The sequence below is a fragment of the Paramisgurnus dabryanus genome, chromosome 11 (assembly GCF_030506205.2).
Source record: "Paramisgurnus dabryanus chromosome 11, PD_genome_1.1, whole genome shotgun sequence".
Lineage (NCBI taxonomy): Eukaryota > Metazoa > Chordata > Actinopteri > Cypriniformes > Cobitidae > Paramisgurnus > Paramisgurnus dabryanus.
In genome coordinates this window covers 28823557-28837495 of record NC_133347.1, presented here as the reverse complement: position 1 = coordinate 28837495, position 13939 = coordinate 28823557, and the positions used below count along the sequence as shown (strand labels likewise).

Here is a 13939-nt window from a genome sequence, read left to right as displayed (position 1 = left end):
ACCATTAAAGGAGTAGTCCACTTTAAAGATGGGCCCATTGACATACCATAGTATTTTTTTTTTCTTACTATGAAAAGTCAATGGACCCCATCTTTAAAGTGGACTACTCCTTTAAGGTCACTGCAGTGCACAGCCACAATTCATGTTTTTGTTTTATTACATTTATAAATGTCACAACATATCAAACTATGTATAATGTGAATGAAGATCAGTCATAGTGGTGTACATTGTGTTTCAGTGAAATCGTTGCTGAATGGCTGTGAGTGACTGTGCTGTTATGATGTGTCATATTGATTTTCCTTGCACTTTTCCTGGCAAAGCCATTCAGCTGCCTGCAAATACTGGACATTACTATCAGTAACTAAACCGATTTGGGCCAGCATTTTGTTCAGCTTTCATTAATTATGACATTGTATTCAGATTCCATCTCTTTGTAATTTATGGACTTCTACTTCTTACTTTAAAGGGACACTCCACTTTTTTTGAAAATATGCTCCTTTTTCAGCTCCCCTAGAGTTAAACATTTGATTTTTACTGTTTTGGAATCTATTCAGCCGATCTTCGGGTCTGGCGTTAGCACTTGTAGCATAGCTTAGCATAATTCATTTAATCTGAATAGACCATTAGCATCGCGCTTAAAATAACCAAAGAGTTTTGATATTTTTCCTATTTAAAGCTTAACTCTTCTGTAGTTACATCGTGTATTAAGATCGACGGAAAATTAAAAGTTGGGATTTTCTAGGCAGATATGGTTAGGAACTATACTCTCATTCTGGCGTAACTGTCATTAGCAGGGAACTATTTTCGGCTGCTGCTTAATGTCATTGCGCCTCTTGCAGCCATGTTACAGCAGCAAAGTCCTTGATTATCACGGCAGAATGAGTTTGAATTTTCTGTCTGTCTTAGGGCGCACTCACATTATCCAAACCAAACCAAACCATGCCCCAGCGCGATTGTCACCCCTCCCTACTCCCCCAGGTGCACGCACTCACACTGTACTTCTTATCGATCCGAGTCCGGGCGCACTTTCGTCATTAAGATGCGATTGTTTTGAAAAAGCAGGAAGTAAAGCGCTCTCTTAACACTGGAACCCACCGTAATGATAAGTCTGTGTTTTTTATTCGGAGTCGTTTGGTGCACGATTACAGACAGCCCTCTCACATGTCATCATATTGCTTAGTTGATCTGTCACGTGCGCAGCTCGGACATTCACGTAACCCCGCTGCGCGCATCAAAAGGTTTTTACGGAGGCAGATGAAGGTGAGTGGTCGCGCAACTGACGTCTTCACCTTTTGAATCGCAGCCTTCCGCGCCTGAGCCCAAGTGAACCGTGCTCCGGCCCACCTCTGCAACCCGGCCGCGGCGCGATTAAACAATCCGCGCCCGGGCGCGGAACGGAGCGATCACACTAGTCAAACAAACCAGGCTTTGGGGGTCAAACGCGCCCGAGTGCGGTTTGGTTTGGATAGTGTTAGTGCGCCCTTAGTATGTGATGCTAATGCTAATGGTCTAATCAGATTAAATGGATTATGCTAAGCTATGCTAAAATTGGTACCGCTAGACCTGAAAATCGGCTGAATGGTAAAAATCAAATATTTAACTCTAGGGGAGCTGGAAAATTAACATATTTTAAAAAAATTGGAGTGTCCCTTCAACCCCCCCCCCCATTTGATGAAGTTCATTACTGATAACTCTGATAACTTTTTTATCATGTTTTCTCTCTGTAGAAGAAACTGGTTCTGACGTTCCACACCTCCACACCAGCAGCCTGTAAACACCTGTGGAAGTGTGCTGTAGAAAATCAGGCCTTTTACAAGTGAGTTGTCTATCAGTTCTCTCGTTTTGTCTCTCTTTTTAAGTAGCATTTGTGTCTTTTTATATAGCCGAGCTGTGGTTTATTCTTATAATTTGTCCAAGATGTACTCTAGGCCTTTATCTCAGTAACTGTTTCAGCCCAAAGTCTAGATACTCAAATGTGTATGGTGGTTTGATGTGTCTGCATGTTACATTTCAACCGTAGGCGGTTTAAAGGCACAATATGCAGGATTATAACCACTAGAGGTCACTATTTTACAATTACACAATAACAAAGATGAAGCTTAATGATGTTATAGACGGTTTCAGCAATAATAACATAAACAAGCGGCTGTCGCGGTCCGCACGTAACTTCCGGTAAACTCCGCTAATAATAAATAACAACAAAGTTCTTTAAACGTAGTTTATTTATATAACAAGCAAAAAAACAACACATAGATTACCTAGGAAACCAAAACATGTGTTATTTTCGACGAGGCATTTGTTCAAGAGATCAGTTTAGCAACTAGTCAAAACGAAACCGGAAGTAAGGTTCGGATCCAGACGTGTATCACGTGCATCAGATGAAACCGTCTATAAAGAGAGTGGAATGATGGTAGATGTTGTTTTCAAGATACAGAGACATATGAAATTTGCTTATCATGTTTATGGATGAGGTAATGGATTCATCATACGTAGATGACCCATACAGATTCTAGACCCTTAAGATCCAGCTCTGGCATGACCTATTTATCGTGTCCAGAACATCAGATGTTTTCCTGACGAATGAGAATTAGGCTGGAACAAGTGACAGAGGATCGCATTACTTCAATTTTTAATGCCGTTGAGCCCTGTGTAATTGAAGCAAGGACTGCCATTATTTTTCTCCTAATGGATTATGATGACCTCCTCAGCATATTTCTGTAGGAAGTTCTTGGGAACTTTACCTTCTGTCTGGTGTTCAACATTTCCTCAGAGCAGGTTTGAAAACATTTAAGGGACTTTACCAGACTGTCGTGGCCCAATTTGTTCACATTTTGTGTCTAAAACACGACCTCACCGCTTTCCTCCTTCTTTCCAATGAGCCTGGGTGGTTGTTCTCCGGTAGCATCTGCCGTTGCTAACAGTGATGTGCGGATTGATCCAAAATGAGATCATTGAGACCTGCTAATGACTGTAAGATACTATACATCTTTTTTCTAGTTTTAAATATATATCATTTATAATTTAGTTCATCGTTCTTCTTTTATATCAGCAGCAAGTCACAAGGTCACACATCTTCTCATTGGTTCTATCTCAGCCAGGTTTCTATGTACGAGTAGGATTACATTTCTGATGAAAGCAATTTAATTAAGGGGTTTAATGGCAGACAGACAGCAGGGCTGCATAGTCAAACAAGATCACTCTCAGTTACACCTGTCATCACATTAACCACACACACACACACACACACACACACACACACACACACACACACACACACACACACACACACACACACATCTCTCTATCAGGTGTCTATCCATTACAAACTTGATGACCTAACACATCTTTCACAATCTTCTTTTAACTTTTCTCTTTTACTATATTATTTCTGCTACTTTTTGAGGTATGTCTCATCTCAACAGCAATGTGGTCTTATCCCTCTGATGATCAGATCAGATCAGATCTCAGACCACTTTAGCAGGTTATAACATCAACATCAATAAAATACTGCTTTGCTCATCTGATAAGGGCATTGTAGATTACAAGGATTTTCCAGTGTTTTTATTTTTAATTTATGACAGCTCTCTTTTTAATGCCCATTCTTTTTGTGTTTTTGAAGCTTTGATTGCGTTTACAATGTAACGGTTGCTTTTCTGTAATAATAATAATCCTCTGTGACGTATGCAGTTAATTAAATCAATAGTATTCAAATTTGGGACTAATTTTGGGATTACATTTTTTATTTGATCATTTAATTAATCAATTTAAAAAAGACCAAAAATACCATATGTGGTCAACAAATACGACTTCCGGAACTTGCACCCGAAATCCTGGACAGGACGCGTCCGAGAATAATGGCACCCTATAATTGTGCAGCTTGTTTAGTGTGCTGTGATTGGATAGCAGCTTAGCTGCCGACTGACGTATTCCTGTGGCCAGAGGTTAATCAAAAAACTGTTTTATTGACGTCATTGAAGCAGGAAGTAGACGGCTTTAGTCCAAACCGGCCATTCGCTGTAGGCTTTGAAAGGCGAATTCTGTTAAATATATCGCCTGGCAGTGAACTTTGAGCTTTATCATTTTACAGGTATTTTTTATGCTATTATAGCAACATTACATACTAACTAGGGTTTAAAAAATGGGATCAGAAAGATCGTGACCTTTAAACTCAAACTAACACAGGACAAACCTAAGAAAATTAGACCAGAGCCCGACCCAGTGGCAATTTTTTAATCTCGACTGTATCCAAATGTAAACGGCACTGATGTGTGTAGTCTACAGCCCACCGGTCAGACAGAAAGAAACTCTGGTGTCCTCATAACCAGTTTTGGGCCACTGCTCCATTTGTTTTCATTTGTTATCTGAAGACGACACCGAGGTGACCGCTAAAATGTGCATTCATAATTGATTGATAATGAAAATAAACCTAGCGCCAGACACACAACATCGCAAATGCTCTTGGCAAACAGAGGAGGGGATGGAAAAGGTTGCACACACCCAAAATAGTTTGGATCTTTTTGGGTCAGTTCGGCAAAAACACAATAATTTTAAATGACCCGAGACCCCTAATATTATACCCGACTCGTGTCCAAGGCACACATGAAACTTAAAGACCCGAACCATTTCAGGTCAGACGTCGGGTTTTCGGATCTAAGTGGACCCATGAAGACCTCTATCTGTTAGCCCTGCTTCACATAGCCAAGCTGTTACAGATATAATACACTTTATTAGCTAGGTCACTACATTTAGACTCGCAAACTTTGGTCCACTAAAGTTAAGCCATTTGGCCAAGCCGACCCAAACATACAGTACTGTGCAAAAGTCTTAGGCCACCATGCCAGAACTAGATTAGTTGTTTTTGCAATGTTATAGTGATCATATATAATTGTTTCTGAGTCTCTTTAATAGAATACATCCAGAAAATACAGGAAGTGTGTATTAAAAACTGTATAAAAATGTAAACTGATGTGTCAAGTTTTTAGGGTAAACTCCCCTTCCACTTGAGGAGTAACAGGCAGCTGCAGGATCTCTTAAACCGAAAAAAATTAAATCCTAATTTCTAATTTTAAAGAAATTAGTCTTTTACTTCGTTCTGCTCAAAAACGCACAAGATGTATTTAGTGCCAAGACACTACACAGACGATGCCTAAAGAAGACATTCAGTTAAACATATAGTTAGTACACAGTCAAGACAGACAGTTTGACAAAATAGAGCAGCAGTATACAAGCTATGGCAAGCAGATCTGCATGGTTGTTTTTATTATGATAGTAGGTGTTTACCTTGTTGTTGCTAAAGGCAGCATTAATGTGTGTTATATTAAAACAATCTATGCTTGAGATCACGAATGAACAGAATGAGTCAAACCAAATAAGTAACTTCAAAATATTTCTAAAGTGGAAGAACTCACAGGAATCTCATACAGGGAGAAAAAGCAAGGGGGCAAGACCTAAGCCCTGTGGTATTCCATATGTACATATGTTTTTTTATAAACAAAATAGTTACAGTAAAATAAAATGGATCTAACACCAGAACAATAATCCCATAAAAAGAGATGCAGCTGCTTTGGAGGATAAAAGTAGGTTGTTTTGTACCTCAGAGAAGCACTGTCTCTGCACTGCTTTTTCACAGGTACATGTACTGTGATACAAAAAATTCACAAAGATAGAGTAAAAGCTTTTTTCTTGTATATGCCAATACGAACTTTCATATCGAATTTGCAATATCAGCAAATATAAGGTAAATTAAGCATATCTTATGATCACAACATAAATATTCAAAGACACATGCATACACACAAATAACTGTACATGTAGAAATGAGTTAATTTCTGTAATGTGTGATAAAATAGATTTTTCTGATTTCTCTGTTTAGATGTGCAAAATCAAGTCAGATAAAAACTGTGTCTAGCAGCAGCATATTTTTCAAGGGAAGCAGATTTCGTTACAGGTAAGATTTTATTGAATGTACTGTGTGACCTCTTAGATATGGCAGTAATGTATGTCATACATTTGATAAGTTGCACCTGTAAATAGCGTAAAATCAACGTGCATGTGTTTAGACTGCAAAATATTGCCAAAAGTAAGTGAACGCGTTTGTTATTTTATTACAGTGGGCGGGTGGCTAAAGAAGTGATTGAAGCCAGTTTAAAGATTCAGAGAGAACCTCCTGCTGTGCACAGGTCAGTTACATCTCATTTCTTTGTAATCCAGACTAAAGGTAATAATGTGGTTGATTTTTAGTTTTAAAGGGATAGTTCGGCCAAAAATTATATTAAACCCATGATTTACTCATCCCCAAGCTGTCCGAGTTGCATATGTCCATCGTTTTTCAGACAAACACATTTTCGGATATTTTAGAAAACATTTTAGATATTTCAGTTGATTAAATGTAATATTACGGGGTCCACGACCTTCAAGTCCAAAAAAAGTGCGTCCATCCTTCACAAATTAAATCCAAACGTCTCCAGGATGATAAACAAAAAGGTCTTCTGAGGGTAATCCGTGCGGTGTTGTTGTAGAAATATCCATATTTAAAACTTTATTAACGTAAATAACTACCTACCGGTAGCACCACCATCTTAGTCGCGTCCGCATTCAGGATGAGAGCTTACGCAGCCTACGGAGGCTACTCTGCTGCTGCTCTGTGCTCCCGCCCTCCGAATTTGACATACGTCACTAAGAAAAGTGCGTACACTACGCTAATACTCTCTCCTGAATACAGAGGAGTCTAAGATGGCGGCGCTACCGGAAGGTAGTTATTTTCGTTAATAAAGTTTTAAATATGGATATTTCTACAACAACACTGCGCGGATTACCCTCAGAAGACCTTTGTTTATCATCCTGGAGCCGTTTGGATTTAATTTGTGAAGGATGGATGCACTTTTTTGGACTTGAAGGTCGTGGACCCCGTAACATTACATTTAATTAACTGAAAGATCTAAAACATTTTCTAAAATATCCGAAAATGTGTTTGTCTGAAAAACGATGGACATATGCAACTCGGACAGCTTGTGGGTGAGTAAATCATGGGTTTAATGTCATTTTTGGCCGAACTATCCCTTTAAAGATTAATTTTCTATTTAAAAGCACTCTCTTGAGAATGTGCGTAGGCCGTTACCGGCCGCTAGTTAATTTTAAATATGGATATTTTATTTACTTACAAAATCACATTGCTTGGCTACAGAAGGCCTTTATTATACTCCTGGAGCCGTGTGGATTACCTCTGTAAAGGATGAATGCACTACTTTGGACCTTCAAAATCATTATATACCATTGTAAAGCTTGGAAGAGCCTGGTTATTTCTAATATAACTCAGATTGCGTTCATCTGAAAGAAGATTTTCTTAGTGTTTTATACATCAGTAAATCAAGACTCAACTTTATAGGCAAACTGCTTTAGAAATTCACTCTGTTTTGTCTTCTGTTTTACGTTACCTTTGTTTCAGGTGTCAGTTTGGTCAAAGCAGAAGCTTCATTTCACTCAGTCATAAACAGCTCATAATGAACATGGAGCCGCTTTTACCGGCACTGAGCTCTAGCAGGGAACACAGAGATATCTCAGCAGACAATGGTAAGACAAATAAAGCTGGTTTATTGTACATGAAGCAGGTGGTTGATACAGTATTACATGATTCACAAAATCCTGTTTTCACAGGCAGGGTCACGTATATATATGATTATATAGTAAAAGAGTTTTCAATGCACCTCTGTGCTGCACAGATGGTGTTGACAAATGTAAGGCACCTGTTCTCGAGGGATCAAACTGAGCTGATGATGCGCTGGTCTCTGTGGAGACTCCAGTCAGAGCATTAAAAATACTCATGTGATCATCTCAGCGGGTTAGCACAGACTATTGAAGTAGAGGTGTACATTGAATCAACGATTCATGTTTATGAAGTTAGATGCTGCTGCTTATATTAAGACGTTGAATCGTTCAGCTGTTTCATTCAGGTTAAGTGAAGGAAGTCAAGCAATCATTTGATGAAGGGATGTAGTCATGTGATCATACATGTGAAGAGTTCTGAAGCTGGTACTGCATCACTTTTAAGCCCTTCACAGATTGAGTTACAGAGGAAAGGACAAGGTTTTAAGGACAAATGTCACGTAAGCCTGTCTCAAGGTATTCTTGGACATCCAGTACAAACACACGCACTCCTTAATGGAGCGTTTGTTTGCTCATGATACTGGAAACTTTCTAGGCAGATGTGGCTAGGAACTATACTCTCAATGAATATGACAGAGACGCGCATCTGTATCTAAAATCAAACAGACAGGAGATCAAGTGATTGACGTTTGGGCTTCTCATTACATTTACATGATGTTTACATTAGGCATTAAGCAGACGCTTTCATATAGAGATTTAGTGAGGAAGGAAAGCGTGAAGATTACAGGTAGATCTTCTTTATATGTGTAGATAAATAAGTAGGCTATAATAATGTATAATATAATGTATATAATAATAATAATAATATAGATCATGTATAATAATATATAATACAGAAAATATTATAAAATATAATCATGTAAATTTTATATATCAACACTATAATAAACATTATAATTATACCCTAGTATTTGATTATAGTGTATGAGTGGTTTTAGGTTTTCTTGAATTTTTCCGAGTTTGGTTCCAAAACGCAATAAAATCATTTAGCTTAATTTGGGTTAAAAATGTGTTTTCTATACCTGAGAAGAATGTGACAAGATGAAAACCGGTATTTTCTGTAACAAACTTTCATCTTTAGATTATAATAAAATAAAAAATTTAAATCCATAATTTGATTTTCAAAGATTTATTATAAAAACTGATTATGTTTCCCCAAAATGCTATAAATCTATTGAATCAATCTATAAACGTGCATTCATCTTTGTCATGTTATATTCATTTAGTCGAGAGTGGTATACACTGATAAAAAAACTAAACATTAATGGCATTAATCAAAACACTTACTTTATCATATATTCAGAACACTGTCATTGCTGCTGTCATCCTTGGGACGTCGTCGCTGAACTTTTTTTGACAGTGATCAGCTGTAAAATGTTTTGGTCCTGATCGTTTTTTGTTGACTTCGAGTAAAATAATGGAAAGTTTTTCATAAGATCCCCTGGAATCAATGTGTAAGCATGACAGAAGCTTGATGCTGTCGTGTGAGAAAAAGCAATAGCTGGCATTTTTCAGGTTTCTTCCCCACCACAAAAAACCACCACAGGTTAATCAATGCAATCAAAATATTTTTTAGTTTTTGTTTGTTTGTTGATCACGTTGATCACGTTGAGTACAAAGTAGATGAAGAAAACTAGGATTCTGTGTGTATTGAAAGTGCCGCCCTTATTGTTTACAATGTGTGGAATGGTTCGCTGTAATTGGTTAAGCGAATTTATTGCGTTTGTTGGGGTTTGGAAAAAAAGGGAGAAAAGATGACACGGCGAATATCGACACAGTTTTCCGGTTTGGTTACGTGACATATACCGTATTGCCTGACAAACCACCTCATGCGAGGGTATAAAGTTTTTGCAAAATTGACGTGTTTTGTATTTTCAATTCGCAGGGCCTTATTTTAACGATCTAAGCGCATTGTCTAAAGCGCATGGTCTAAATGGGCGTGTCTGAATCCACTTTTGCTAATTTAACGACTGGAAAAATTGTTTGTGCGCCGAGCGCATGGTCGAAAAGGGTTGTTCCTATTTTCATAATGAGTAATGGGTGTGTTTTGGGCGTAACGTGCAATAAACCATTGAGAGTCTCAGCTCTCATCCCCTTAAAAAGCCAGTTGCGCTGGAGCTATGTTTAATCCCTATTAAGATGACGGACTTTGTAAACTGAAAAACTAAGCGGAGTAAGAAGATCCCCAGTTTAAGATTAATGTTTAATAATTGTGTTGTTCTTCACTTATATTGAAATTGTTATTTTTTGGATTAAAACCTTTAAAAGCCTTTTTCTTTCAGTCATAGAAGTACAAATAGGAGGCTTTTAATTGCTGTAAATGCATTGATATCCTACATTATCATGTTAATCTCATAAAACAATTAGCAAATATGCAAGAAAAGGTTTGTACTCTAAAAATACAAACAAGAGATAAAGAATTTACAAACGTGTGGAGAGCCGAAGCGTTTCAGCACTCGGACAGCGCCATGGGATTTTTAACAAAGCATTACTTAAAATGTCATCATATACAATAAATCCGTGAGGTAGCATTTAAAAAAACATTTAAAAACAGATGCATTTGTTTAAAGCAAAGCATTTATTTACTTACCAGGCTACAGGTGAAGCTGCTCTTTACGTCTTCTAACGTCTCATAATCGGTCCTCATTTATGTCCAAGAGACTCAATAATAATCTTTTACATTCAATCCTTTAATCTTTCATATTTAAAATGCGTTTTTGTGCTGCTGTGCATTCATGTATGTGATAAGCAAACCCGCGTTCTCGTCCCGTTTATAGGTGCATATTACTAATGGGTATCGTTTTTTTAACAAAGCCAACATCCGGAGCAGAAAGACAGAAAAAGCGGATGACTGAATGATCATATCACCCTATTATTTACTGCCTTGGAAACCACAAATTAAAGCTTGGCGAGCTGCAGGAGGAATCTTTTTAAGTCTCTAGGATTTATTATACACAACTCAAGCATTGTTTTATTTTGAGATCATGTCGCCCTGCTTTATTGTCTACCATGTTAAAATTTTAAAAAGTATGGTTACTTAGAAAAGTACCAAATAATCCAAATAATGCTTGAAATTAGAATAACAGTAGTAGTGACAGTTAAGCATTTCGTGCAATACACAAGCATTTGTGTTTTTAGTCTTCTACCCATGGAGAACAATGAGTCATAAATATCTGGTTGGATCTGTTAGGAGTTTATGTCTTATTTTTGGTGTAATTTGCTGCCTCTCCACTATACCGCTGGGCAACCCCACTGACTTTTGTTTTGGAGCAACAGGGTTTTCTGCCGCTGTGCGACCCAATCGACTTAAACACGTAAATTGTAGTATTTTCTTAATCTGATCCGAAAATATATTGTGCACATGTGCAGTGGATGTGTGCTGTTGTGTGCGTCTTTAATTAATGTCTTATTCACATATCACACTAATCGAAAAAACATACAATAGCAAGATGTTGACAACATGCATTATTAAGGAATGGTGCAATCTCTGTACATTTTGAAGGGTTTATGTGTTCCTTCAACATTACATAAAGCAATTAAATACCGTAGTACCTAAGGAGTTGTTTGCATTGTTTGCATTGCACATCTGGAAAACTCCTAAGGAACAACTTTCTCCAACCCAACTTTGACTATTTACATTCATCTAAAAACCAACTTGACATTTTCTTCAGATTATATAGAATGTACATGTAAACCAACATTTAAATTGTATTGCAGTGTTTAAGATACATATAAACTATACTTTGGTAATCTACAATTGGATTGAATTCAGTCTGATTGAAGAAAATCAATGCATGTAAACATATCCACTGTCTGTTTTGTTAAGTATTTCTTTAAGATCTGGTCATGCAATACAAAGCATGCACAAAATGAGGACACCTAAGCCTAAACCTGGATGTGTGTGTAAAGAGATGTACTGTTCTGCAGAGTATGTCTCTTCACCATAATCAACCCCTGTGATTACCAAATCCTTATGCTATGCGTGATGCTGTATAAATAGCTCATCCTGCATTTGGGCTGATCCGACCCCTAATACCCTGACTTTGTTAACACTGTCTGCCATCCAGTGAAGAAAAGGGGTCGGCCAGACCCCATCCTATGGCTGTGCTTGATTTATTACAGCATTACCCCAAGCCAGATGGGTCAGGGACGGCGTTTGATATCACCGTACACCGTAGAAGAGCCCAGCTAAAGGTCCTGCGTTTGAGAGAGGTTTGAGTGGGAGGTGTACAGAGAGGGTCAGATATGGAGATTTTTGGAAATGAGAGGGAGCGTGAAATAGGTGTTCAGGATTGTGAATTGGTTACTGAGGACGTTCAACAAGGAGATGAAGATGACACTTTCCTGAGAGACAGTTTAAAGGAACAGGCGGACGGCATGCGCTGCCAGGTGAAGATCACCACACGACACAACCTACAGCTCCGCATGGCCAACCATACGGCACGAGATGTCTATGTACGGCTTCTTGACCATGGAGAGCGCATCTCAGGAACTGGTATGAAAGCTAGCAAAATCTGATAAAAAGATTTTTCATTAGCATCTTTCAATGATGAGGCAGTAAAAGACCAGATGCTGGACTTGTTGTCTAGTACGGCTACTGCATTTTAATAGTGACTGTTAGTCTGGTTTCAAAGTGTAATTCATGACTTGATTGAGTTTTGTGGAGATTTTTAAATGCAAAAAATACACTTGAGTCCACTACACTAGGTGCTCATGTTTACAACGCCTCCTGCCAGTTATTTCAGTCATGCAAGATATATCTACATGAATGGAAAAAGACAGCATTGTATTTTTTTTAAATTACAATTAAAAAATATATTTCTGACCAGCAATTAAACCTGACATCTCATGTACCATAACTTTAGTTTCTTAAGCTTAAAAATTGTGCTAAAAAAAATCATCATCGTTTTTTATGAATTGATGATTGGTTCTTTTAACTAGAAGGCGGGACTAACGTTTCATACTGAGCGTTGCATTGTCCCCTATTCATGGTAATGTTATCCTTGTGACGTTATCATGTTATATCCAATATCTTTAGTGTTACTCACATCCATTTCTTTTCAAATCATTTGAAGAGAGTGGAAAGCTACAGATGTCAACATCTACGCTGTTTTGTTTGGAGCAATACTAAATTATATCAGTTTTGACTTTTATATTCTTTGTGAAAATCACATTCAGATTTAGTTATTGTTGTTTCTGACTGTTGCCTTGGTAACCACTATGGTCTGTTTCTAGTTTGACTCTTGCCTCTTCCTGGAGTAAATGGTTATTTATATGTGTCGCTATGGTGATGCCCTCTATGTCCATGCCTTTATTGAGGGTTTCTTTTAAAGGTTATACAATGATGATCTGATTTGGTTCGATTAATAGACATTTTAAGGATGTTAGGAGCCTAATAATGCTAATGCATTTTCAACGGGAAACCAAAATGCCTTTAATGTGAATTGGTTTTTCAATAGTACCATCCCTGCAAGCAATAGCCGTCTTTCACCGTCTAGGTGAACTGTAGACTAGAGATGCACCGATATTACATCTGCCGATACCGATATTTTGGCGGTTATATTAACTTGCATTAAGTAAATTCTAAAGAGAACATTTTCTGAATGTTATTCATTCATATAATGACCATAAAATTGAAACTGATGTTTCTTTACAATTTCTATACACAAAGCTCAAACATTCATTGCATTTCTTGTTATCTTTTGATTGACAGGATATTCCAGTCAGATTATCAGCTTTTTATCGGCCAATAGTGTAAAAAATATTTTTTATTTACCGATATATCTGTGCATCTCTACTATACACCAATGTTGTCTGTCTTTAAGGTTTTTTTGCCAGATAACTTGCGAGGTTTATGATACTTACAATTTGATTGTAAACAAAAACCCGCAGTGATTACAAGGTGTTTGGTTTCGTTTATTTATTTATTTTATTTCATTATTTTTGGGATATGGTAAGATGTCTATTAAAGGTGCGGTGAATCAGCCGTTTTTATTGTTTTATACGGTTGTCTGATATCTACTTAATTCGCGTTGGGTTTTACATAAAAAAACATCAAAAGCAATAAGTATTAGGTTATTGTGTAGGGCTGAACGATACATCGAATTTTCATCGTCATCGCGATTTGAACTCACGCGATGAACACATCGCAACAGACAGCCTTGACGCGATGAATGAAGGGAAAACAGTAAGCGCATGTAATAAACGTTTGACCTATCACGTTTAGTCCTGAAGACATGTGCTGCGTCCGAAATCGCCTACTACCATACTATATAGT

At 37.5% G+C, this 13939-nt stretch overlaps 1 protein-coding gene across 1 annotated transcript in view; it reads left to right on the top strand.

The window, feature by feature from the left end:
* Positions 1 to 13939, top strand: part of frmd3 (FERM domain containing 3) — a 47638-nt gene that overhangs the window by 27604 nt on the left and 6095 nt on the right. Inside the window, exons 10-13 of the mRNA XM_065247721.2 lie at positions 1728 to 1816; positions 5873 to 5947; positions 6111 to 6179; positions 7445 to 7569. Coding sequence (XP_065103793.1) covers positions 1728 to 1816; positions 5873 to 5947; positions 6111 to 6179; positions 7445 to 7569 — 358 coding nt within the window. The remainder of the gene's footprint in view (positions 1 to 1727; positions 1817 to 5872; positions 5948 to 6110; positions 6180 to 7444; positions 7570 to 13939) is intronic.